The following is a 26,218-nucleotide window of genomic DNA, read 5'->3' on the forward strand; positions in this document are numbered from 1 at the left end:
AGGAATGCTGGGTCAATTTTTTCCCAGTCTTTCAGCAAGCAAAGATGTACCAGATGTTTGCCTAACTTTGACCTTCCAACTCAGAAAAATATTTTTTATAATTCAAAAGCTTACAATCATTGTTTAGTCCATGGAAGAGTACTATTTTTCTGATCCTCTTATTATTATTATTGGATCAATATTTGAGTGATGCCATTACATCCACCAATACTGTTGGCAATCTGTAAAGTGAAAAAATCCATTTTTCCATAGCAGAAGTGATGCCTTCAAGAAAGTCCTTTGGATCCTGTCCAATAAGTAACCATTATGACCTTATTATGATAAAACGTGGATCAGCCTTCCTCAGACTGGGGAAAGGATTACAAATACATCAGAACAGCAAATCCAGAACTCCCAGTTGTGTGGCCAAAGAAAGAAGGGTATCAAGAAAAGTCCTTAGATTTGAGAGAGTATTTTCCAAAGGTGTGGCTCTAAATTCTCTTTTCTTGCCATAAGTGTCACTGACTTCAGTAGGATTTCCACATGCAGGAATCAGACAAACCTGAATTCTTTCCAATGTGTTCACCTGCCTTTTCAGCCAAAATTGGCATCAGAGGAAATTATACCCTTCCCTTCCCTGAAGCGAACTGTGTACTTCCCACTGCAGTGAATTTACCTGATGACAACCACATTTAGAAATTGTTCACTTTGCACAACATGCTTTTATCAGGGGTCTCCAACCTTGGCAACTTTAAGACTTGTGGACTTCAACTCCCAGAGTTCCTCAGCCAGCAAAGCTAGCTGAGGAATTCTGGGAGTTGAAGTCCACAAGTCTTAAAGTTGCTAAGGTTGGAGACCCCTACTTTTATGCAGCAGGATTCTATTATGATCCATATCCTATTGTGCCTAGTGGTTTGTTCACTAATGAATTTTGTCAGGAAAAAAAAATAGGAACTCTACCCCAGTCTGCCACATATAAAGATTTACAGTCCTGATATCTTTTAAGCTTCTGTCATGAGTCAAGGTATTTGCAGATTAAAAACCTTACTTGGCGGCATCTTCTGCTTAAAGTTGAATTTCACAAGCCATTCCCAAATGGCTGGACTGGAGATTAAATTGCTCAGAATTTATGGGTGGGAATGAATTATGCAGCATTTCTTTATGGTTAATATATTAGTGAGATCACTCTACCACTCTTTTGGGTTATTTAAATGTTACCCAAGGCTTCCAGAATAAAGTTCTTGTGTGACTAAAGTCACAACGTAAAAAGTTCGACAATTAAATCACACCTTATCTGTCAGTTTGGTGCACTGAGGAGGAATTACTACTCTTCCCAAAAAAAAACAGAAATAAGGGGTCCTTGATGCTCTCTAAACTTGCTTGTTTTCTTGCAGACATTTCATTACCCTAACTAGGTAACATCATCAGTGCTAGAAGGAGTGCTGTTTGCTGTCAGTTTATATTCTGGTGACTTGCCTGTCTGTGTGGGTGGAGACAGTCTTAGAGATTCTTTTGTTGGTCTGTTTACTTTGATGGCTGTTTAGAAGTTTCTTGATTGGCTGAAGAAGCTACTTGATTGTTGATCTGAAGTTAACCTTGGAGTTATGCTGATCTGGGTGCTGAGTCTGGGTGCTGAGTCTGGGTGCTGAGTCTTTTTGTTCTCTTTCGGGCTGGTTGATTGTCTCTTTTGCATAGTCTATAGATAAAGAGAAAGAAGTCTGAATGTTATCCCAAAGACTGAAGAACTTTCTTGGATGAGAAGTTAAACATCTTCAAAGAAAAACCAGAAAGTCCAGTTGCCTTTTGAAAAAGCACCTTTGGGACAACCATGACCTGGATGACTGAGAATCTCCATAGATGTTAATCATGAATATAAGATATACAGTATCTTGAGGGAGATAAGTCATTGGAGTTGAGAGAACTGGTTCTACTTCAAGACAGCATCAACTACCCAAGAGTTTCACAATTCTCCTGGTTCAATCCTGCATTACAAATTGACAAACAGTGCTCCAATTAGAATTGTCAGTTCAGAAAACATAGACAAATATTTTAATGAAGGAAGAATTTGAATTCAGTTTGAATTTTTTAAAGTGAATATTCGAGAAAAGAAAGAAGGATATGAATTCGTCACTTCTTTCAACTAACAAACCACAGTATGTTTGACGTCTGGGAACATTACCTTTGAACCAGGATTCATCCCTTCACTTTACAGGATTACTGATTTAACTGTTAAAAAGGTAACTCTAACTCCTACCACTTGGAGAAATGGGGAGCAGAAGAAACTACAACACATTCCTTTCAATAGTTCCAAGAAGGCTCCACACCCATTTGCACCACTCAGGTGACCCTGATGACACAGATAAACCTCCAGGTGACCTTAAAGACTTGCTAATAGGATGTAAGTGACCAAAGAGCTGAAGAAGCTTCTTGGATGAGAAGAGTAATGTCTTCAAAGAAAAACCAGAAAGTCCAGTTGCCTCTTGAAAAAAGCACCTTTGGGACAACTATGACCTGGATGACTGAGAATCTCCAGAGACATGGAGCAGAAGAAATTTTCTTGGCAACTACTTCCTTGTTAGAAATATTAAAAATGATCTGGCAAAGTATGGTTTGGGCATCACTAATCATTTACAAGCTTTTGCTGATTGTTATTGTGTATTTCAGGACAGATGGTGGATCCAGTTGCATAGGACCAGCCCAAAGTTATCGCTCATGCAACATTCAGGTAATATATTGGTTTGTTTCTTAAGATTTATATAATTATCCATTTATCATAAGCATGTAATGGATGGGAATTGGAAATCTAAATGATTTCAGTCATTTTACGGAACATTTAATAATGAAAAATAAATATGAACCCAATTATCTTTGATCCAAAAATGCATTCACTACTCCCTCCTAGTTTTAGTGGCATGCTGGTCATATTCTGGTTTTTTTTTAAATTATTTGTTTGTTAGTATGCTGCTTGACTCACAACAACAGCTCATAACAATCAAAGCAATTTGTTTATCAAATTTGCATAGCTGCCCATCTCACTTAAACATGACTCTGGGCGGTGTGTATTAAAATAAACAGTTGAAAACAAATCCAGAACAACCATTAAAAATCATTAAACATAAATATAAATAAGACAGTGAGAGAATGGATCAACATCCACTCAGTGCAAGGGGGGGTTCTACTTACCTTTATTACCAATTCGCATCATGCCCCACGCTTGCACTTGCTTCACTCGTGCGCATCTGCACTCTTCTGCCCATGCGCAGATCATTTTTGATGACGTCTGGGTCAGTGGGCGCAGCCTCCCACCAGTTTTACTACCGGTTCTATAGAACCGGTCTGAACCGGGGGCAACCCACCACTGACCCAGTGTAACCTTTTGCAGCTGCCCGTTTTTATGGGATCCCCAAGCCTGCTGAAAAAACAATGGTTTAAGAACTAGCCAATAGCATCAAGGCTAAATTACAATAAATCAATAAAAAGAGAAGAAAAGACAGCAAATAAACAGCAAATTCCTCACTTGGAGGAAAATACAAAAACTAAACTCTAGAGCAGGGGTCTCCAACCTTGGTCCCTTTAAGACTTGTGGACTTCAACTCCCAGAGTCCCTCAGCCAGCAAAGCAAATTGTGAAGTCCACAAGTCTTAAAGGGACCAAGGTTGGAGACCCCTGCTCTAGAGTATTCTTCGAAATCAGTGACGTTCAACATGTCTTCTATTTTAGATTTTTCTCTTCTTTTCTATAGGACTGTCCTGAGGGCTCCAGAGATTTTCGAGCAGAACAATGTGCCGAGTTTGATGGGACAGAATTTCAAGGGAAGAAGTACAAGTGGCTCCCTTACTATGGAGGTAGTTTATTGATTCCTATTGCCAACTCTTCATAGAAGGTGACAGAAAATCTGGGGGGAAAGGGGGAAAATATTTGCTGAGATTTCTTGTCTGGGAACAGTTATTTAAATTATTATTTAACCTATCCTTCAGTTTAATAAGGAGAAGCAACAGATTTTTACAAATATCAGTAATTTAACGTTTACAAATATCACTGTAAAATTGTAAAAATGTAATTTTTTTTAAAAAAATTGCTGTTAGAATGAAAGATACATTCACAGAAAGGGGGAACAGAGTAGAGAAATGGCGAAGGGAAAAGCATAGTTGTATTCTAATTCTTAAAATTCCTGGGATTAAACTGATCAGTGAAGAAATTTGGAAAAGTAAAGGAATCACTCAATTTGGTTTCACTTGTTTGGAATACAGCTAGGTTTCAATTAGGTAGGTTTCAACCATGATGAGTGGCAGAGGTCAGTATGTATGTGCCCATTATATTGATAACTATAATAATAAATGGAATGGAATGGAAATTTACAACAGGGAATGGAAGAGGAATAAATGATAAAGAACTGGTATCAACAAATTGAAAGAAAGGAAAATAGATTTTTTTTGGGGGGTATGCTTGTGAAATAAGAGAAAGGGAAAGGATATAAAAGATTTAAGTAGAAATGGTGTGATCTTGTGGAGTAGAGTTCACTAATACATGCAGGGAAGTGAACGTGGAGTTTTAATTATGAATGAAAGGGCTAAATGTATGTCAGAAAATACGAATTGGTCTCATTTTGATTCTTGTGGATGTCTACACAAAAAGGAGATACTTTGCTGATAATTGCATGTTACGCTCTAGTGAATGGTGATAATGAAAAAACCATAGATGCGTTGGGGAGGCGGGAGGAATGTGCCACGTTTGGAATGAATGCAATCCAAGAGAAAGATTTGCTCTGCTAGCAGACACAAATGGCTGGGTGGATTAAGACATGTGAGTACAGAAAAAGTGATTGGGCTTTTCAAAGATTCAAGAATGAACAGGAATGATGATTGATTGGTTAATTTCTGCTTAGAAAAAAAGTCTGTTTCAGTGTGCACTTTAATGATATGTCTATTCATGGAACAGACATGCATTCCAAAGGATGACTGATATGTTCATTTATCAGGACTGCCACCGATCTGTAAGGCACCTTTGCGCAAAATGTATTTTGCCACCCCTTCCGCATAATCATTTTACTTACTATTTTTGAGAAACGGGATAGCGGTTAAGACTAGACAGGAAGTTTGTTAAAGCTTAATGGTGGAAGGGTGTTGTTTTGTTGCTGCAAGACTTGCCGCAACTCATATTTGTTAGGCTGAGTTTCCTAGAACTGTAACAATATGCGCATTGAAAGATGTTAGGGGCACTCATAGTTTCAGATTGTGCAATACATATGGTTTCTCTGAACTGATATATAGCATTTGTTTTGGAAGAAGTGAAATCTGATGTGAGTTAGCTGATGCAGTTGGAATGGAGGATAGATTTTGAAAACTTAATTTGGTGCCATTCCCTATCCCATCATAGTGCCTTTGTGCAATCTGATTGCAATGGCTCTTCCACTTACGATGAAGAATGAGAGAACAGTGAAGGATACAATGATGACAGATTCTGAATATGGCACAGACCATTGATAGTGTCAAGAGTGGATCATGGGTAAATAGGCACAGAAGAAAGGAAAGAAATGAAAGAAACTAGAATGGAAAATGGCTGCATGAAGAGAAAGTTCAAATCCTGTATTTAAAAAAAAATGAAGACAGATTAATCTCCCAGCAGAATTGATAAAAGTGACCATAAGAAAAGGAGATGGTGAAAGTGCTTGGAATAGAGTGAAATAAATGATCTATGAATGATGCCACAGAACCATGTTGAGTTTGTTTATGCACAGCATTAAAATTGATGCTTAGTGGAGTTTAGCCGAATCATAAACGTAAATAAGGCAAGCCAGTCAATATTTAGAGAGACTGAATGAACTGAAAAATGTATGAATGAAGAATGAATGTATCAGGAGGAAAGCGGAGCACTGAAAAAATTGTGGCTGAAATGTGATCTCCCCAAAAGGAGAGATGAGCTTAAAAAAAAAAAAAGGCAGTATGTGAATTGATCTATAGACCTGGTTCTATAGGAGTGGTTCTCAAAGATAAGTTTGGAGAAATATAGTGAATGGGGTTGATGTACTTTATCCTAATTTAGCTGTATTTACTTTTCTTTTTCTTACCTCATCTTTTCTTCAATTGCTATATCTTGCTTGCTATTTTTATCTTACTTTCTCAGCTTTGCTTAAAGTTGCTTAGTCCAAAAGATAACAATAGGATGGGTAAGTCTGTGATTTGATTAACCATAAACTAAATGAACTATGTCCACCTTGTCACTATTTGCCATTATTCGTCACTATTTGCTAATTATTGAACAAAACACAATTGGTTACATTTGCACAATACGCCATACCAAAATCAAACCAAAGAATTATGGCTTAGAGTGTGAATGCAATGAAACCTGTTAATGTTTCAAGCAATTCTTGTTTTGGTCCATGTCCAAATTAAAGATAGGTTTGATTCAAGCCTGAATTAACTGTGATCCACCCTTTAACCTCTTATTCCAGGATTAGGATTCTTAAACGCTGGCCTATTAAAGCCAAGTATGAGAATCTTTATTAAGTTTTGCTTTTCTCCATTTGTAGAAGAATCAAAGTAAACCAACACTTAAAACTCAAACAGCAGAATAACAGTGTTGCTTTTTAATTTTGCTTTCAGCTCCCAATAAATGTGAATTAAACTGCATCCCAAAAGGAGAAAATTTCTACTATAGGCAGAAAGAAGCCGTCATTGATGGAACTCCTTGTGAACCAGGGACGAATGATGTTTGTGTGCAAGGGACCTGTCACGTATGTATTTGTCTTCACTCGCTTTCAGAAAAAATGCCATGTTTCCTGCCTTTTTTGCCTCATAGATGAACTCTGAACTTCCTCAGACCATATATGGAATTACCGATATCTCACAGATTTATTCGATAAACTAAGCTGAAATCCCCAAACTCACATACCATGACTAGCTTTCTGTTTTGTTTGAGTAATAGTTTTGTTGACCAAGCCATAATTGATGGCATTCCCTCCACCTGCTCAGCGTTAAAACACATTCTATAAATCATGTTGTCTGAGTCCACATAATATCTCAAACCAGGGGTGAGGAGGGCTTTGTTAGCCAAGAACTGCGTTTAAGTTGGGGGAGGGTGTAGGCTGCTTTTAAGCAGCTGGGCCATCACACATTAAAGGTGTTGCAAGATTCAGCTAGCTTCAACGTTTGCCTTCCCTAGAGCTAAAGCTAATAGTGAGTCTTCTGTTGATGGTTGTTTTTTGGTGGTTTACTGAATATCAGCATATTGTCAATGCATTTCAATTCTATTCTGTGTTTTATTGCAAAGATGCCCTTTGTATCTGTTCAATGGATGATTATAAATGGCAGGACGTCCATATTTCTTTTGCCCAATTCAGTCTTTCCTCATTCCCCTGCCCATCTCTTCCAGCACTTTGTTGATTATGATCAGGTACACCTTTAGACCAGGGGTCTCCAACCTTGGCAACTTTAAGCCTGGAGGACTTCAACTGGCTTCAATGGCTTAGGACCGGGATACCTTCAAGACCGCCTTCTGCCGCCGATTGCCTCCCAACGACCTGTGCGCTCCCACAGAGTAGGCCTTCACAGGGTGCCGTCGACCAAACAATGTAGGTTGGCGACCCCCAGGGGGAGGGCCTTCTCTGTGGCGGCACCAGCCCTGTGGAACGAGCTTCCTCCGGGATTACGACAACTCCCCGACCTCCGGACCTTCAGAAGGGAACTGAAGACTCTATTATTTCAGCGCGCTGGACTAGCCTAAGAATAAAATGTTTTAGCAAAATTTTAATGGGTTTTTTACTGGTTTTTACTGTTTTAGTGATCAGGCCATGATAATATTTAGTCTTAACTGGGTTTTAATGCTTATTTATTATATTGTTTTAATATGCCTGTGAACCGCCCTGAGTCCTACGGGAGATGGTGCGGTATATAAGTATGATTAATAAATAAATAAATAAATAAACTCCCAGAATACTCCCAATTCTGGGAGTTGAAGTCCACCAGGCTTAAAGTTGCCAAGGTTGGAGACCCCTGCTGTAGACTATCCAGAATGCTTCCCCCCCCCCCAGCAGTCATTGTATAATTCAGGTTGAAGGCCTGACCTCTTGGAAGTTCCGCGAATAATCAAGGGATGGTCAGAAACCAGGGTAAAATTTTAAAAAAGTAGCCTTCTGAGGAAAATTCAGACCTAACGGATTAGATCAGAGGACCCAAGGAGCCAAGGATTACAGTGTATTTGTGTTCACAGAGTTGTATGCATCTAAAATCCTCATAATGGGACTGGAAGATAACAGAGAGAGGAAGGGAGGGGTTATAGTTCAGTTGTTGTAAGGTAAAGGAGGCCCTGAGGATTTTATTCTGCTAGACATTGCTAACTTTAAGGGATGGTGCTCATATCTGCTACAAGACCATTGAGCCATCACTGTCTGAAGACATTTCTGTGGTCATGTAGGCAGCATGATGTCATGAAGCCCTGCTACTTGCCAAAGTGGTACCAGATGCTGTAGGACAGTGTTTTTCAAATTTAATATGTGTGGATTTCAACTCCCAGCCAGCATGAAAAGGACCCTTTGTATGTCAAAAGGCCTTTCTGGAAACAGTTCGTGTCAGTGGATCTCCATCTTATAACAACAAAGCCAAAGGAGAAATGAAGAATACACTCCCCACCCCTCCGCCCCAAGGTGCATCTGAAAGCTCAGATGCACCTTGATTTTAAACTTTTTTAGCTCCTGAACTTCCACCCTTGGCCACCAGAGGGTTTTCAAGGACCAGAAAACAATCAGCAGACTAAAGAACGTGACCGCTGGGGAGAAAGCATTATCTACCCATCCCTGAGTTAGCCGATTTAGAATAGAATAGAATAGAATAGAATTTTTTATTGGCCAAGTGTGATTGGACACACAAGGAATTTGTCTTTTTTTGTTTGTTTGTTTACATTTATATTCTGCCCTTCTCCGAAGACTCAGGGCGGCTTACAGTGTGTAAGGCAATAGTCTCATTCTATTTGTATATTTACAAAGTCAACTTATTGCCCTCCCAATAATCTGGGTCCTCATTTTACCTACTTTATAAAGGATGGAAGGCTGAGTCAACCTTGGACCTGGTGGAACTAGAACCTGCAGTAATTGCAGGCAGCTGTGTTTTAATAACAGGCTTCTTACAGCCTGAGCTACACCGCGGCCCGCGGTCTTGGTGCATATGCTCTCAGTGTACATAAAAGAAAAGACACCTTCATCAAGGTACAACATTTACAACACAAATGATGGTCAATATATCAATATAATACTTACGGGACCGCCTGCTGTTACCGTTTGCCTCCCACCCACCCGTACGCTCTCACAGAGAGGGCCTTCTCAGGGTGCCGTCCGCCAAACAATGTCGGCTGGCGGCCCCCAGGGCAGGGCCTTCTCTGTGGGAGCTCCCACGCTCTGGAACGAGCTTCCCCCGGGTTTACGCCAAATACCTGACCTTCGGACCTTCCGCCGCGAACTGAAAACGTACTTATTTATTCAAGCGGGACTGGCCTAAAATTTTATTGGGTTAAAATTTTATTGGGTTATTTATATTTTAATATTTTAATTTGTTTTAAATCTGGCCACTTTATAATATGTTTGTTTTAATTTCTTTTAATGTTGATATTGTGACTTTTTACTTGGCTGTACACCGCCCTGAGTCCTTCGGGAGAAGGGCGGTATAAAAATTGAATAAAATAAATAAATAAATAAAATAAATCATAAGGATTGCCAGCAACAAAGTTACAGTCATACAGTCATAAGTGGAAAGAGATTGGTGATGGGAACTATGAGAAGATTAATAGTAGTGCAGATTCAGTAAATAGTTTGACAGTGTTGAGGGAATTATTTGTTTAGCAGAGTGATGGCCTTCGGGAAAAAACTGTTCTTGTGTCTAGTTGTTCTGGTGTGCAGTGTTCTATAGCCTCGTTTTGAGGGTAGGAGTTGAAACAGTTTATGTCCAGGATGTGGACATAAATATTTTCACGGCCCTCTTCTTGATTCATGCTTTTTTAACCAACTCCATCTTTAACTTTTTTAACCCTCTTCTTGATTTGTGATTTTTGTAACCAACATGAATTTTGCTATCCCCTTTGCTGACCCTTCTCTTGCTTCCCCTGCCTTTGCGAAATGGTGTCTCAATTATTTGTGCGCAGGCTTGACGGCAAAGCTATTGGTACAGCTTTTGGGTTCTTCTTCCTGCCCAGTTAAGCCCGAAACCAACCAGAAGGAAAAACATTTCCTAACCAAAGCACTGTGGCAGGAAAGGGTGTAACACAGGATCCCACTATTGCTCAGCTTCTTTCTCTCCACTCCATTTGGTTGTAAGCAGCACTGAATGAAGTTTTTTAAAAAAAACAACAACAATAAATTGATGTCACAAAAGGGGCCTTATCAGGATATCTCCCTCTTCCTTTTTATGGGTCACAGATGCCAACTTACACAGCCCTCTGTATTTTGTTTGGGAAACAATGACAAAGAGCAGATCCTACTGGCTTTCTGAAATGTTATTTCAGTCTTGCACAAAGCGAGTGAAAAACCCAAGAAGAGTAGCATTAGAGCACTGTTAGAACGCTTTGGCACTGTTGCGCCATCCTGAACGATCATCATTTCAGTTAACAAACCACCATTTTTTCCACTCTCCCGTAAAGCAAGGAAAATGGTAGCATCTTCACGCTGTGGAGATGGGCACTGGTTGTGGCAGGAAACACTTCAGGTACCTAGAAAGAAGATTGCTGGAGAAATGCAAAAAAGAAACCTGTGCTTAAAGTGTACAACTCTACTGCATTCCTGTCTTGGTCAATAAACAAAATGATTATACAAAGTGGAGAGGGAGAGAGGCCAAAACCACCTAGCCCAGGGGTCTGCAAACATGGCTCCTTTAAAACTTGTTTATTTGTGTATTTGTCACACAGTATATATAAGCATAAGCATGAAATAATTGTACAATATAGAAGCATATATATGAGTATGCATATGTAATAACTATATTAATTGGATATAACGAAAGGAAACAATAGGACAGGAACGGTAGGCACGTTTGTGCTCTTATGCACGCCCCTTGTAGACCTCTTAGGAATGGGGTGAGGTCATTGGTAGATAGTTTGTGGTTGAAGCTTTGGGGATTTTGGGAAGAGACCACAGAGTCAGGTAGTGTATTCCAAGCATTAACAACTCTGAAGTCATATTTTCTGCAATCAAGATTGGGGCAGTTAACATTAAGCTTAAATCTATTGTGTGCTCGTGTATTGTTGCGATTGAAGCTGAAGTAGTCTTCAACAGGAAGGACATTGTAATAGATGGTTCTATGAGTTAAACTCAGGTCATGTTGAAGGCGGCGGAGTTCTAAATTTTCTAAACCCAGGATTTCAAGTCTGGTGGCATAAGGTATTTCACTGTATTCAGAGGAGTGGAGAACTCTTCTTGTAAAATATTTCTGGACACGTTAAATTGTATTGATGTCAGAAATATGGTATGGGTTCCAGACAGTCGAGCTGTATTCAAGAATTGGTCTAGCAAATGTTTTATATGCTCTGGTTAGTAGTGTAGTGTTTTTGGAGAAGAAGCTGCGCAAGATTAGGTTTACAACTTTTAAGGCCTTTTTTGCAATGCAGTTACAGTGGGCTTTGGCACTTAAATAATTTGATATGAAAACTCCAAGATCTTTAACAGGGTGGGGGTCATCAGTAAGGTAATGTCCATCAAGCTTGTACTTAGGGTTTAGGTTCTTTTTTCCAATATGTAAGACTGAGCATTTGCTGGTTGAGATTTGGAGTTGCCAAGTTTTAGACCATTCAGATAAAAAGTCAAGGTCTTTTTGGAGGATAGCTGTATTGTTGGTGGTGTTAAATAGTTTGACATTGTCAGCAAAGAAAACACAATTACTTGTAATATGGTCACAGAGATCATTAATGTATAATATGAAGAGTGTTGGTCCAAGAACGCTGCCTTGGGGAACTCCACTTTTAACAGGAACAGGATTTGATAGAGCATTGCCAATTTTGACCACTTGTTGTCTGTTTGATAGAAAAGCTGTTATCCAATTGTGGAGGGGTCCTGAGATGCCATAGGATTTTAGTTTTAGGAGAAATTTATCATGTACTACTGAGTCAAAAGCTTTACAGAAGTCTATGTAGATTGCATCTATTGCTTTGCCCTGATCAAGATTTGTAGTCCATATGTTTTTGCAGTGAAGAAGTTGTAAATTACATGATAATTTTTTTCTGAAACCAAATTGTTTATTAGAGAGTCGGTTGTTTGTTTCTAGATGAAGAGTAATGGATTGGTTGATGATAGATTCCATTACTTTGCAGGTGACAGCAAAGAGAGATAGGTCTGTAATTTTCAACTAGGCTGAGGTCTCCTTTTTTGAAGATAGGGATGACCGTGGCAAGTGACCAAAGTTTGGGAAGGGAACTTGTGGACTTCAACTCCCAGAGTTCCTCAGCCAGCTCAACTCTGGGAGTTGAAGTCCGCAAGTCTTAAAGGAGCCAAGTTTGCAGACTCCTAGTTTTGGCCTCTCTCCCTCTCTGGGAGAATTCTTTGCTGGCTGAGGGACTCTGGGAGTTGAAGTCCACAAGTCTTAAAGGGACCAAGGTTGGAGACCCCTGCTTTATACAGTATACCAGTCCACAGTGCTTTACAGTCCTCTCTAAATGGTTTACAGAGTCAATATATTGTCCCCAACAATCTGGGTCCTCATTTTACATACCTCGGAAGGATGGAAGAATGCATCAAGCTCATGCTTGATAAAGATTGGACACCTGGCTGTGGGCAAAGTTTGCATGCAATAGACTCTTTAGGAAGGCAATAGCAGACAAGACTGAGGTGGATGAGAAAGGGGCAAGCCCATATCCACTTAAATAAATATTTCTGTGTTCTCATCTAATTTATTATTTTTCATTTATTCATCAAATCTGTATAGCCGCCCGTCTCGTCAAGCACAACTCTAGGCAGCATTCAATAATCAAACAATTCCTAGTCTTCAAACTTCCCCTCTAACCTAATGATTGACCAAGCATAATGTCTTTCACGGACCTTGTATTGCGCACTTTGCAGATTTGAGGAAGGAAAGAGTGTTTTAATGATAGCACAGAGAAGGATGACTCATGGGCTGGAAGAGTTGAGAAAAAGGCAACATCTTGGGGACACAATGAAAAAAGATGCCGCCAGCCATGTTTCTGCTGTGGTTAGGTTCAAGTGGAGATAAAGCTGTTGAGTAGCCACAAAGACTGGGAACAAGTGTGACGCATTAGTTAAAACCATAATGGCTAGATTCACACCAGGGCTGAAATGCTCCCAGTTTGGACCAGATCAGCCGATCCACTAGCGATGGTGGCGGGTGGTTCAGAGAACCAGTAACAAAAATCCTGCCCACCCAATCACCCTGTTGCCTGCTTGCCCGCTCGCCCGCTTTCCGCTTCATTCCAGCTCACTCGCTTTTCCAATCCAAATGGTAGGAATAGGTTGTAAAAAATACTTTTAAAAGCAAAAAAAAAAGTGGGGGGGAGGCTCTGATGACCACAGCTGAGCCGCACAATCATCAGAGCCTTCTTTTTTACTTTTAAAAGCATTTTTTACAACCTATGGGACCGAATAGGTTGTAAAAAAAATGCTTTTAAAAGTAAAAAGAGAGATTGCGCGCCACAGCTGATCACACACTCCTGCACGTGCACTGTTCTACTTACCCCATTCCTCCTTTTGGTGTGCACTGCACGGGCGCGCACACCTCGCATTTGGTACATGGTGCGCATGCGCAGCCAGCGAACCGGTAGTAAGCCAGTTCAGATTTCACCACTGATTCACACATTCTACTATACCAAAACTAAGAAAAAAACAATAGTTTGGTTCCTATGTGGAAACCCTGCCAGCAGCCCCCACTTTAACTAGAGGGATTGAAGTAACTTATTTGCCAGCTTAAAAACTATCTTTTGTAATACTTTATATTCCTTTTCTCTCCAAAATGTGGACATGTGCTCTTACTCTCTCTTGTAAAAGCTGTTTGTCATGGACATGCTGTAACAGTTGTAAATATGAGCCAGTTACTAAATGCCCAAATTGTGATCATGTAACCATGGGGGTTGGTGCAATGGTCATAACTTTGAGTATATTTTATAAAATAACTCATATTTTGCATCTGTCTTTACAAAAAAGGACTATTGCAATGCTCTCTACATGGGACTGCCCTTGAAGTGCACCCGGAGGCTGCAGCTAGTCCAGAATGCAGCTGCGCGAGTAGTAACGGGAGCCACTCATTGCTCCCATGTAACACCACTAGTACGCAGTCTGCACTGGCTTCCTGTGGTCTTTCGGGTGCGCTTTAAGATTTTGGTTACCACCTTTAAAGCGCTCCATGGCTTAGGGCCCGGGTACTTACAGGACCGCCTGCTGTTACCTCATGCCTCCCACCGACCCATACGCTCACACAGAGAGGGTCTTCTCAGGGTGCCGTCCGCCAAACAATGTCGGCTGACGGCCCCCAGGGGTAGGGCCTTCTCTGTGGGAGCTCCTACGCTTTGGAACGAACTTCCCCCTGGTTTACGCCAAGTGCCTGATCTTCGGACTTTTCGCCGTGAGCATTTATTTATCCAAGCGGGACTGGATTAAAAGTTTTACTTAATTTTAACTGGGGTTAGTTGTTAATTTTTAGGTAATGGGGTTTTATCATTTTAATTGTAATTTTAAATTTTGGCCTATTTAAATAAGTTTTTTAATTAGTTTTTATTGTGTATGATTTCTGTATTTTTATCTGGCTGTAAACCGCCCTGAGTCCTTCGGGAGATAGGGCGGTATAAAAATTTGATTAAATTAAAAAAAAAAAGGGAAAAACAATCCAACCTATCAAAAACAGCACCACAAAAAACAGATTAGGAACACAAGTTAAAATAGGGAAAAAAATAGTAAGTGAACACCTGTCTACCCTAGATGAGTTCAAATCACCAGGACCAGATGGCTTACACCCCAAGGTTCTGAAGGAACTGGCAGACGAGATCTCAGAACCACTGAACTATATCTTTCAAAGATCCTGGAGTACAGGGGAGCTGCCAGAGGACTGGAAAAGAGCTGATGTAGTTCCCATCTTCAAAAAAGGGGAAAAAAACAGATCCAGGAAACTACAAACCTATCAGCCTGACCTCAATACCGGGGAAGATTCTGGAAAAGATAATCAAGCAACAAATCACCGAACACCTAGAAGCAAACAAAGTAATAACCAAAAGCCAACATGGGTTTGTCAAAAACAGATCATGCCAGACTAATCTTATTGCATTCTTTGACAAAGTGACAAAATTAGTAGACCAGAGGAATGCTATCGATATAATTTACTTGGACTTCAGTAAAGCATTTGATAAAGTAGACCATAACCTACTACTAGATAAAGTAGAAAAATGTGGGTTAGACAGCACCACCACCAGATGGATTTGTAACTGACTGACCAACCACACTCAACGTGTAGTCCTCAATGGAACTACATCCACATGGAGGGAAGTATGTAGTGGAGTACCCCAAGGCTCTGTTTTAGGCCCAGTACTCTTCAACATCTTCATCAATGACTTGGACAAGGGGATAGATGGGGAACTCATCAAAACTGCAGATGACACCAAGTTGGCAGGAATAGCCAACACTCCAGAAGATAGGCTCAAGTTACAGAAGGATCTTGACAGACTTGAACATTGGGCGCTATCTAACAAAATGAAATTCAACAGTGAAAAAAGTAAGGTTCTACATTTAGGCAAAAAAACCAAAATGAACAGGTACCGTATATGTGGTACCTTCAGTGATGGAATTCAAATAATTTAACAACTGGTTCTCTGCCCTAATGATTTCTTCCAACAGCCAGTTCACCAAACTGCTCAAAAGTTAACAACCGGTTCTCCCGAAGTGGTGCGAACCAGCTGAATCCCACCACTGGGTACCTGTGAGAGGGATCTTGGACTCCTAGTGGACAACCACTTAGATATGAGCCAGCAGTGTGCAGCAGCTGCTAAAAAAGCCAACACAGTTCTGGGCTGCATAAACAGAGGGATAGAATCAAGATCATGTGAAGTATTAATACCACTTTATAATGCCTTGGTAAGGCCACACTTGGAATACTGCATTCAGTTTTGGTCGCCACGATGTAAAAAAGATGCTGAGACTCTAGAAAGCAACAAAGATGATTAGGGGACTGGAGGCTAAAACATATGAAGAACGGTTGCAGGAACTGGGTATGTTTAGTTTAATAAAAAGAAGGACTAGGGGAGACATGATAACAGTGTTCCAATATCTCAGGGGTTGCCACAAAGAAGAGGGAGTCGGGCTGTTCTCCAAAGTACCTGAGGGTAGAACAAGAAGCAATGGGTGGAAACTAATCAAAGAAAGAAGCAACTTAGAACTAAGGAGAAATTTCCTGACAGTTAGAACAATTAATAAGTGGAACAACTTGCCTGCAGAAGTTGTAAATGCTCCAACACTGGAAATTTTTAAGAAAATGTTGGATAACCATCTGACTGAGATGGTGTAGGGTTTCCTGCCTGGGCAGGGGGTTGGACTAGAAGGCCTCCAAGGTCCCTTCCAACTCTGTTGTTGTTGTTGTTGTTGTTGTTGTTAAATCCTTTTTTTTTTAAGCCATCGTAATTTTGAATTGTTAAATAAATGGTCATAAGCCAAGGATTACTTGTATTGGTCCCTCTGAATTCCCCTCCCTCTTTTCTGCTCACCAGGCATCTGTTGGATTCTGTGCTAAGAACATGTTTATGTAGGAAGAAGTTATTTGCTTGGGTAGCTAGTGTGGGAGGAAGGCTCTGGAAGTACCAAATTATAGAGACTAATAGGCAGTTTCATTAAAGCAACCACACCAATAGTTAGCTAAAAAAACCCAGTGTTTTAATTTTTATTAGCGAGTCAATAGTGGTTGCACGAACATTAGCTGAGTTAAATCTCTAATGTTATATCCCCATGGGTTGACTTTCCTACAATTATTATATCACAATGTATTTGAAAACAACCTCTTTTGAAATATCAGTGCTGGAAATGACTTTGGCATTTGTGTGGACTTTGAGCAAACTTGCTTAAAAGTCTAAGTGTACACATTCACTGCCGAATGTCTGGAACGTATGGATGTTGAATTCCCACGGGCCTGGTAGGTACCTACCAAGGCTGTTTTAGAAAGATGCTCTGAGAAAAGTTTTGAAACATATGACTGCTGTTGTCCTGGCCTTGATATCCCCAGAGATATTTTGAGTGGGAAAATCAGTATTCATTTTTATTTTAAAAAAAGGATTTGAAGGAAGAAACACTATTTATATATGCGCTCATCTATTAGTTTAAATCAGTTTTATAACGGTTTATTATTATTATTATTTCTGTCGTGTCCCACTCCTCCGCTGACGGCCGGGTCAGGGAAATCCGAATCAGGCTTGCCTCTGCAGCTCTGCCCAAAGTCCTAGCAAAGTCCTCAGAGCAGACAGGAGACCAGTAAGTGACTTCAGCAAGATAAGTTCGACTTTGCCTGACTCAGAGACTGCCAAAAAGCAGATCCTTTATATAGGCCATGGGGTGTGGCTCCATGACTCAGCACTCATTAAGGCCTGCCCCTCCCTTCCTTCTGTTGCCTCCGCCTATCCAGTCTTCTGATGCGAGGGTCACTCCAATCAGCAGCTGTTGGAAATAAACCTTCCTCAGGCTCACATGCTGTGGAGGAGGGGGAGGGGTCTAGCTGCTCCGTTTGCCTGGGCATGGAGCCAGGGCTGGGGCCGGGGGGTGCTCCCTCCTCTGCAGCCTGCTTGGGCATGGAGCCAGGGCTGGGACCGGGAGGTGCCCCCTCCTCTTCAGCTTGTCTGGGCATGGAGCCAGGACTGGGGCCGGGAGGCATACATTCCTCCGTGTTTGGGAGCAGATAAGAAGGCCCCGGCTGCTGTGAGAGCGGGCAAGACACAACAATTTCTTTTAAAAATCTGTTCCATCTGATCCAAATAATAGTAATTTAAAGAAAAAAATGGATGCTCACAATTGCAAGCAATGTTTTCCCCCATTTTTTTAAAAGCCCTTAAAGCAATGATTCTCAGACTTGGAAACATTCAGTCGTGTGGACTTCAACCCCAGGCATTCTGGGAGTTGAAAGCTACACGTGGTAAGGTTGCCAACTTTGAGAACCACTGCTTCAAAAATATGTCGTCAACCTTATTGTGAAGTGTCTTGTCTTTCTGTTTTCTGATAGCTGGACTTCTCCATCTCACCTGTGGATGGTTTGAACTTTGCTATTTTACAGGCTGTTGGCTGTGATAAAATGCTGGATTCTACCCAAAAGGAAGACAAGTGCTTGCAGTGCGGTGGGAACGGAAGAGCTTGTTTTGAAGTCAAGGGACTCTTTGACGTGCCCAACCTCCCAAAAGGTACCGCAGCGCCGTTTTGGTACCAGAGCTTTAATACAGGTAGTCCTTGACTTACGACCACAGTTGGGCCCAAAATTTCTGTGAGACGTTTGTGAAGTGAGCTTTGCCCCATATGATGACCTTCCTTGCCACAGTTGAATCACTGCAGTTGCTCAGTTAGTAACATGGTCGTTAAGCGAATCTTGGCTTCCCCGGTGACTTTGCTCATCAGAAGGTCGCAAAAGGGGATCGCATGACTTTGGGACGCAGCAACGGTCATAAGCAGGTACCAGTTGCCAAGCATCTGAATTTTGATCACATGATCATGGGGAGGCTTCAAAAGTTGTAACGGTGAAAAACGGTCATAAGTCACCTTTTTGCAGTCCCAGGATAATTTTGAACCGTCATTAAGTGAACTGATGTAAGTCGAAGACTACCTGTGTAGCAGACTTTAGACTGGGGTAGAGATGTGATTGATTGTTCTTATTAATCTCTTTATATCTTTAAAACTAAAGTCAATAGCTGTAACTCGGGAAGGTTTTTACTGTAGCATATCTGCAGTGTGATGCATTGATGTCACTGCCCTGTGCCATATTACATCAATTACATGCAAGGGTAACTTTATGGGTAATATGAATACGGATGGAGACAGTTCAAAATCAGTGAAGTAGTTACAGCAAAATTTATATCTTTTCCCATGTAGCTTCTCTGCACGAAAGAGTGACTTTACCCTGGCTTCCTTCTCTATTATATTCTCTCTCAGAAAATGAATTTATTCTGGCTGATTTATTCTGCTCCTATAGGCTACAATCAAATCTTTGTCATTCCGATGGGAGCCACAAGTATCCGGATCAAGGAAGCAATCCCTACCAGGAACTTCCTGGGTAAGAAGTTGTTAATCCTCTTTGTATATGACTCCCATGACCTCATTTGGTTATAACTTAATAGAAGACAATATGGATCTGCATATTCAGAAATATTACATGGTACCATCATCTGGGTATTGCATCATTAATAACAGAGATGGAAGAACTGCTTACTAATAGAATGCAATTGGTGTATGCTATGAAAGAAGGTTCTATTTGCAACAATATACCTGCAATAATACGAGTATTTTACATGAAGCAAGAGTCTTCATGACTTCTCCATCAAAGTTCCATGTATGCCATCCAACTTTGTTTATTTATTTATTTTATTATATTTTTAATCCCACCTTTATTATTTTTGTAAATCAGTCAAGGCAATGAACACACTTAATATTCCTTCCTCCTATTTTTCCCACAACCCTGTGAGGTGAGTTGGACTGAGAGAGAGTGCCTGGCCCCAGGTCACCCCGCCAGCTTTCATGCCTAAGGCGAGACTAGAACTCCCAGTCTCCTGGTTTGGAAGGATCCTCTGGAACAGGGGTCTCCAACCTTGGCAACTTTAAGACTTGTGGACTTCAGCTCCCAGAATTCCTTAGCCAGCAAAGCTGGCTGAGGAACTCTGGGAGTTGAAGTCCACAAGTCTTAAAGTTGCCAAGGTTGGAAACCCCTGCTCTGGAACAAATGATGAAACTCCACGGGGTCCATAAAGGGCAAGGCGAAAGGAACTGTCCCCTTATCAGCAAAAACATAAAAAACGAGGCATGTTCATACCTCAGCATGAGCGCAATCAACATAAATCATCGCAGGATGAAATGATTAATAAATCATCTCAAGCTTCCTTATAATGCTCTGATTTAACAATATGGGTTGAATGTTACTCACTGCTCTATACAAAAATGCCCAAGGTTCTTTCATGTCAAACTAGCATCCTAGTAACTGTTTACACATCTGAGTGGTTTTTGTGGCAGTAACGTGGAAATGTACATGCCTTCTTCCATGATGTTTTTGTCAGTATCCCAGGGCAGCCCACAGCTCAGGGATTTCTTTATAATCTGCCATCTAAATACAGATAGTCCTCCGTTTATGACTACAATTGAGCCCAAAATTTCTGTTGCTAGGTGAGACAGTTTTTAGGTGAATTTTGCCCCATTATACGACTTTTCTTGCCACTGTTGTTAAGTGAATCACTGCAGTTGTTCACTTAGCCACATGGCTTTTAACCCCATGGATTTTGCTTGTCAGAAGGTTGCAAAAGGTGATCACAAGTACCCAGGACACTGCAACCGTCATAAATATGAGCCAGTTGCCAAGCATCCAAATTTTGATCACGTGACCATGAGATGCTGCAACAACGGTCATATCACTTTTTTTCAGTGCCGTTATAACTCTGAACAATCACTGAATGAAATATTGTAAGTCAAGGCTACTGTACCTGTATTTGCTAAATCTCTGGGTTTTTTGGTGGGAGGAATCAATCATGGTTAGCTAAATACAATAACCACTTGTAGGTTTTTAGCAAACCATCATGCCTGTACTCCCCCCACCCCACAAAAAAAATATATCGATATGTCATTTTGTTTAGTACATAATAACCACTACATATCTGGGCAATCTTTTGCAACATCAGGGTCTCAGAATTCTACATCACTGTCTTTACATTTTTTTTCCCCCATTCCCCTTTTTTCACCCTCATCTCAGCCATCAAGAACGTACAAGGAACATACTATCTGAATGGGCAGTGGACAATTGAGTACAGCCGGGCTTTGCCTATTGCTAGCACCGTGGTACATTATGAGAGAGGTTCAGAGGGGGATCTGGCTCCAGAGCTTCTACATGCCCATGGTCCCATCACTGAGCCTTTGATAATTGAGGCAAGTAGCCACAACAGCTTTCCTGTTTTCTTGGAGGTTTAATCCCTGGATAATTCTCCAGAATAACCCAAACAGAAGGATTCCACAGGTTCATAAATAAAATAGATTGATGGGGAATTTCCATTTTTTTTGACTAACAACTATTAGAAAAAGAGTAGAGGAGAACTGGCCTTGAGGCTATCGCTATTTCATGCAGAGGTCAAACAGTAAATGGCTAATTTATTTGTCATGACATTAAGATCACTTTAGTTCCTCATTCCTTAACCCCAATAGTGTGCTTAGATGAAATGAGTTTTGTCACATTTGGAGGATACAAGGTTATTAAGACTACGGTAGTTTAACAATTGGTTCTTGATGAATAAAGAGGAAATATAATCTTTCTTCATTCCAGCAAGAAACCACTTTATCCTTTGTATTGTAGGCAAAGAATTCAAATGTTGATCAATCAGAGTCAGGAAAGACATACAGCAGGAGATGAATAGCAGGCAGGAAAGGAATAACTTTGGCAAGGATCTGAGTGATGGATGTTTGTGTGTGTGTAAGACTTCGAGTCTGTTTTTGACTCCAAGCAACTGTCTGAACAAGTCCCAAGGTTTTTGAAAAGTGGTCTGCCATTGACTGCTTTCTAGGGATGAGACAGAGTGATTGGCCTAAGGAAGGGGTACCAAACTCGATTTGATTGAGGCTCCATCAGGGTTGTGTTTGACCTAGGGGGGCCAGGTGGGCATGGCCAGTTTGACATCACTCATCGAGGCTCTATTTTCGGCCCAATGGCCTCCTGAAGCTCTCTGCCAGCAAAAGCGGAGCCCGGGTGGGCCATGTGAGCTTCCCTGAGCTCCATTTTTGCTGGCAGAGGGCTGTAGGAGGCTTTCACGGCTGACAATGGAGGCCAGGTGGGCCATGCACGGCCTCCCCAACCTCCATTTTCGCTGGCAGAGCACTGTGGGCCGGTCCTTCATTGTTTCCAGGGTGGCCCCGTGGGCCAGTTCTAAGCACCCCCCAGGCCGGATCTGGTCCACGGGCCTTGAGTTTGACAATCCTGGCCTAAGGTGACCCAACTGGCTTGTGCCCAAACAAAGACTAGAACTCACAATCTCCTAGTTTCTAGCCTTATGGCTTAACCAAATTGGCTCTTGAGTGATAGACAGTTTTCACAAATAGCAGACAAAGTTTGTTTGTTTGTTTATTTATGACATTTCAAAACCACCCATCTCCCTCACAGAGGGAGGTTGGAACTTGGACTGTAACAAACAGATGAGTAATTGGGTTTTTAAGTAATTAATTAATTAACATACCAGGGGAAAGAAATTAAGCTGACCTTAGTTTTCAACAGGTAGATTTTTGGTTTGTTTGTTTGAAAGAGGAATATTCCTATCATCTAAACCTTTATGTGCAAATGTCCTGGCTTGGCCACTACATGAACTGGACCAGTAGATAATACCTTGCTACAAGAGTAGCAAAAACAGTGCATTTCCTAACACCTGCTTATCTTCTTTCTTTTTCAGCTTATCAGCCAGGAACGAAACCAAGGAGTACATTATGAATACTATTTGCCATTCCAAAGACAAACATCAAGCTACAGCTGGGGCTATGGCTCCTGGAATGACTGCAGTGCTGAATGTGGTGGAGGTATACAGTATGCCAGCACCTCATGTTTAATCGTATTGATTTGCCTAAGTAATGCTTCCCAATCTATGTGTACAGATCCCATATCGATCTGTGAAGGCTGTAAAGCACTGTGAAGCAGAATATAAGTCTAACTGCTATTGCTATAGCCAAGTGTTTATTTTTGGCTTTTTGGGGGGACTCAATAGCTGACCATTATTCTTGAAATTGTTTCTCTTAGATCTTCATCAGGTTATCACTGAATCCTGGAGTCAGAAGAAATCTCATAAAATATACTAACCTAAATACTCAGCCTTCCTGTCTTTATATACTGTACAGAAAATAACAGGGCATATTCTAATATGGCCTGGAAGGCTGTGAGAAAAGCGTACATTCAGTGGTAGGATTCAGCCAGTTTGCACCACTTCGGGAGAACCGATTGTTAACTTTCTGAGCAGTTTGGCAAACTGGTTGTTGGAAGAAATTATTAGGGCAGAGAACCGGTTGTTAAATTACTTGGATCCCATCATTGCGTACATTGAAAGTAAACTCTGATTGCGTTGCAGCAGGATTATTATATCATGAACAAAATAACGTTTTTTTATAAAGCTTGTTTTGAGAATTTGACCTATATTTTTTTTAAAAAAAATGCTTGCAGTGGTTTGTGCAGAAATCATCTTGTAATCTTTGCTTATGGGATTATAAAGAGATCCGCTATTAGCCATTCTAGGAGATACAATTTTGTAATGAGTGGCAGACATATTTGATTCATTCAGTATTAAAGCCTGTCCATCTGCTTATTCTTCTTCAGAGTAAATGTGACCAACAACCTTAGTTATTGATTGTACTGCATATATGCCAGTGATATGGTATATGGCCGTGATGGCAAACTTATGGCACACCGCATGCACTGCTGGCATGAGCGCCATTGCCCCAGGTCAGATCTCCCTGGTGTTTCTTTCGTGAGCTTCTGTTTCCCTGCAAACGACGCAACAGAAGCTCACAAAAGAAAAAGATCTTATCTCTTGCTGGTGTTGGGATATCCTGCCTCCCACCGGCCAGCTGGTCTTCAAGTCTCTGCTGCACATGTGTGCGCATGTCTGTGCATGCATGCATCTGCACACGGTCATGCATGCGCATGTTTGCGCATGTTCTCACATGAGCACATTTGTGCATGTTCATGCATGCGCACATTTGCAAGTGCACACTTTTCTGTTTGGGCATGCATGTCTAAAAGGTTCACCATCATGGTATATGGTATGGTAAAGTACAAATAGCAGGTTTTTTTATTTCTCCATTAAGTGCCTCTGTGGCTCAGGCTGCTAATGCAGTCTGTTATTAACTGCAGGTTCTAGTCCCACCAGGCCCAAGGTTAACTCAGCCTTCCATCCTTTATAAGGTAGGTAAAATGAGGACCCAGATTGTTCGGGGCAATAAGTTGACTTTGTATATAAATATACAAATAGAATGAAGACTATTGCTAACATAGTGTAAGCCGCCCTGAGTCTTCGGAGAAGGGCGGGATATAAATGCAAATAATAAAAAAAAGTCTCTATACTGTTGCAAATGACATGAAAGACAGTTTGATGTATTGGTTAAGGCACCAGGCTAGAAACCGTTGAATTCTAATCCTGCCTTAGGCCTGAAAGCCTTTTGGGAGATTTTGGGCCAGTCTCTCTCTCTCAGCCTGCAACATCAGGCTTGGATGACAAGATGGTTAGTCAAATCCTGTCACAACCAGTGGAGCAGCACCTGATTGTTCCAGAAAAAGCTGACCCCGCAGTTGAGGAAAAAAATGCTAGAAACAAAAAATCCTACAGACAAAACAAAATCCAGTACAGACCATTCAAAATTACAACGGCACTGAGAAAAGGGACTTACAATCATTTTTCACATTTACAACTGTTGCAGCATCCCCATGGTCACATGATCAAAATTCAGATGCTTGGCAACTGAACTCATATTTATGACAGTTGCAGTGTCCCAGAGTCATGTGATCATCTTTTTGCGACTTGACAAGCAAAGTCAACGGGGAAGCCAAATTCACTTTATGACTGTGTTGCTAACGATTTCAATGATTCACTTAACAACTGTGGCAAGAAAGGTCTTAAAATGGGACAAAACTCACTTAACAAATGCCTCGCTTAACAACAGAAATTTTGTGGTCGTAAATCGAGGAGTATCTGTACTACACAGCATAATCTACAAACACAAAACCGCCTCAGTGGAATAAATAATGCATCTGTAGCAGTGGTGAACTGTAAAATTTGTTACTATCAGTTCTGTGGGCGGGGCTTAGTGGGGGGGGGATGTAATGTGTCTGGGTGGGCATGGCCAACTTTTTTTAAAAAAAAACTTTAAAAAAAAAACTTTTAAAAGCCTCTGACAATCCCAGCTGAGCCACACGATCATCAGAGGCTTTTTTTCCCTTTTTTTTATGAAAAAGTTTTATTTTTACATTCATATCCAATAACATATTTAATGTACAGTCATATATAATTAGTCGGGCTTGCCCAGTCACTGTCGTGTCCCACTCCTCCGCCGACGGCCGGGTCAGGGGAATCTGAATCAGGCGTGCCTCTGCAGCTCTGCCAAAGTCCTAGCAAAGTCCTCAAGGCAGGCAGGAGACCAAAAAGTGACTTCAGCAAGATATGTTCGACTTTGCCTGACTCAGAGAATGCCAGAAAGCAGATCCTTTATATAGGCCATGGGGTGTGGCTCCATGACTCAGCACTTATCCAGGCCTGCCCCTCCCTTCCTTCTGCCGCCGCCGCCTATCAATTCTTCTGAAGCGAGGGTCACTCCAGTCGGCAGCTGTTGGTAATTGACCTCCCTCAGGCTCATATGCTGTGGGGGAGGGGGAGGGGTCTAGTTGCTCCGTTTGCCTGGGCATGGAGCCAGGTCTGGGGCCGGGAGGTGCTTCCTCCTCCTCAGCCTGTCTGGGCATGAAGCCAGGGCTGGGGCCGGGAGGTGCTTCCTCCTCCTCAGCCTGTCTGGGCATGGAGCCAGGGCTGGGGCCGGGAGGCATACTAGGACATTCCTCAGCGTTCGGAAGCAGATAAGAAGGCCCCGGCTGCGGTGAGAGCGGGCAGGACACAACAGTCACCACCCCCTTCTTTTAACTCTCTTCCCTCTTCTACCTTCTTCTACTTTCCCCACCTTCCTCCCCTTCTTTTATCTACATCCTCTCTTCCCTCCCCCCTACACCTTCCTTCTCCCTCTTCTACCCCTCTTTCTTCCTCTTCTCCTCTTACCTCCTACTTACCTCCTACTCTCTTCTCCTTTCTCCCTCCCTACCATTCTGAAATGGTAGCTGGGCAGACCCGACCTTACATTAATTATATTTATACATCTTCAATAATCCCTGTACATTAACCATCATTCCATTTTCTACCCTCATCCCACCCTTAATTCCCCTCCCCCTTACTCCCCACCTCCCCAAGATTTCCCAGAATAAAATGCGGGGTATCAAAACTAACAGTCATAATCCAAAATAAATCTTAAATTATAATCTCTAGTCACTCCACACATCATCACACTGCTTTTTTTTTTCCTTTTAAAAGCATTTTTCAGCTG

The 26,218-nt window shown here is 41.3% G+C and overlaps 1 protein-coding gene across 5 annotated transcripts in view; it reads left to right on the forward strand.

The window, feature by feature from the left end:
• Positions 1–26,218, forward strand: part of PAPLN (papilin, proteoglycan like sulfated glycoprotein) — a 97,791-nt gene that overhangs the window by 40,141 nt on the left and 31,432 nt on the right. For 2 of the 5 annotated variants that reach the window (XM_058161951.1, XM_058161952.1), the window contains exons 4-10: positions 2,644–2,704; positions 3,722–3,824; positions 6,582–6,712; positions 18,198–18,321; positions 19,104–19,184; positions 20,865–21,037; positions 22,543–22,666. In XM_058161951.1, the coding sequence (XP_058017934.1) occupies positions 2,644–2,704; positions 3,722–3,824; positions 6,582–6,712; positions 18,198–18,321; positions 19,104–19,184; positions 20,865–21,037; positions 22,543–22,666 (797 nt within the window). Of the gene's footprint in view, positions 1–2,643; positions 2,705–3,721; positions 3,825–6,581; positions 6,713–15,903; positions 17,405–18,197; positions 18,322–19,063; positions 19,185–20,864; positions 21,038–22,542; positions 22,667–26,218 lie in introns of those variants that run through there. The other 3 variants (XM_058161953.1, XM_058161954.1, XM_058161955.1) reach the window with 3 other exon arrangements.

The sequence above is a fragment of the Ahaetulla prasina genome, chromosome 1 (assembly GCF_028640845.1).
Source record: "Ahaetulla prasina isolate Xishuangbanna chromosome 1, ASM2864084v1, whole genome shotgun sequence".
NCBI lineage: Eukaryota > Metazoa > Chordata > Lepidosauria > Squamata > Colubridae > Ahaetulla > Ahaetulla prasina.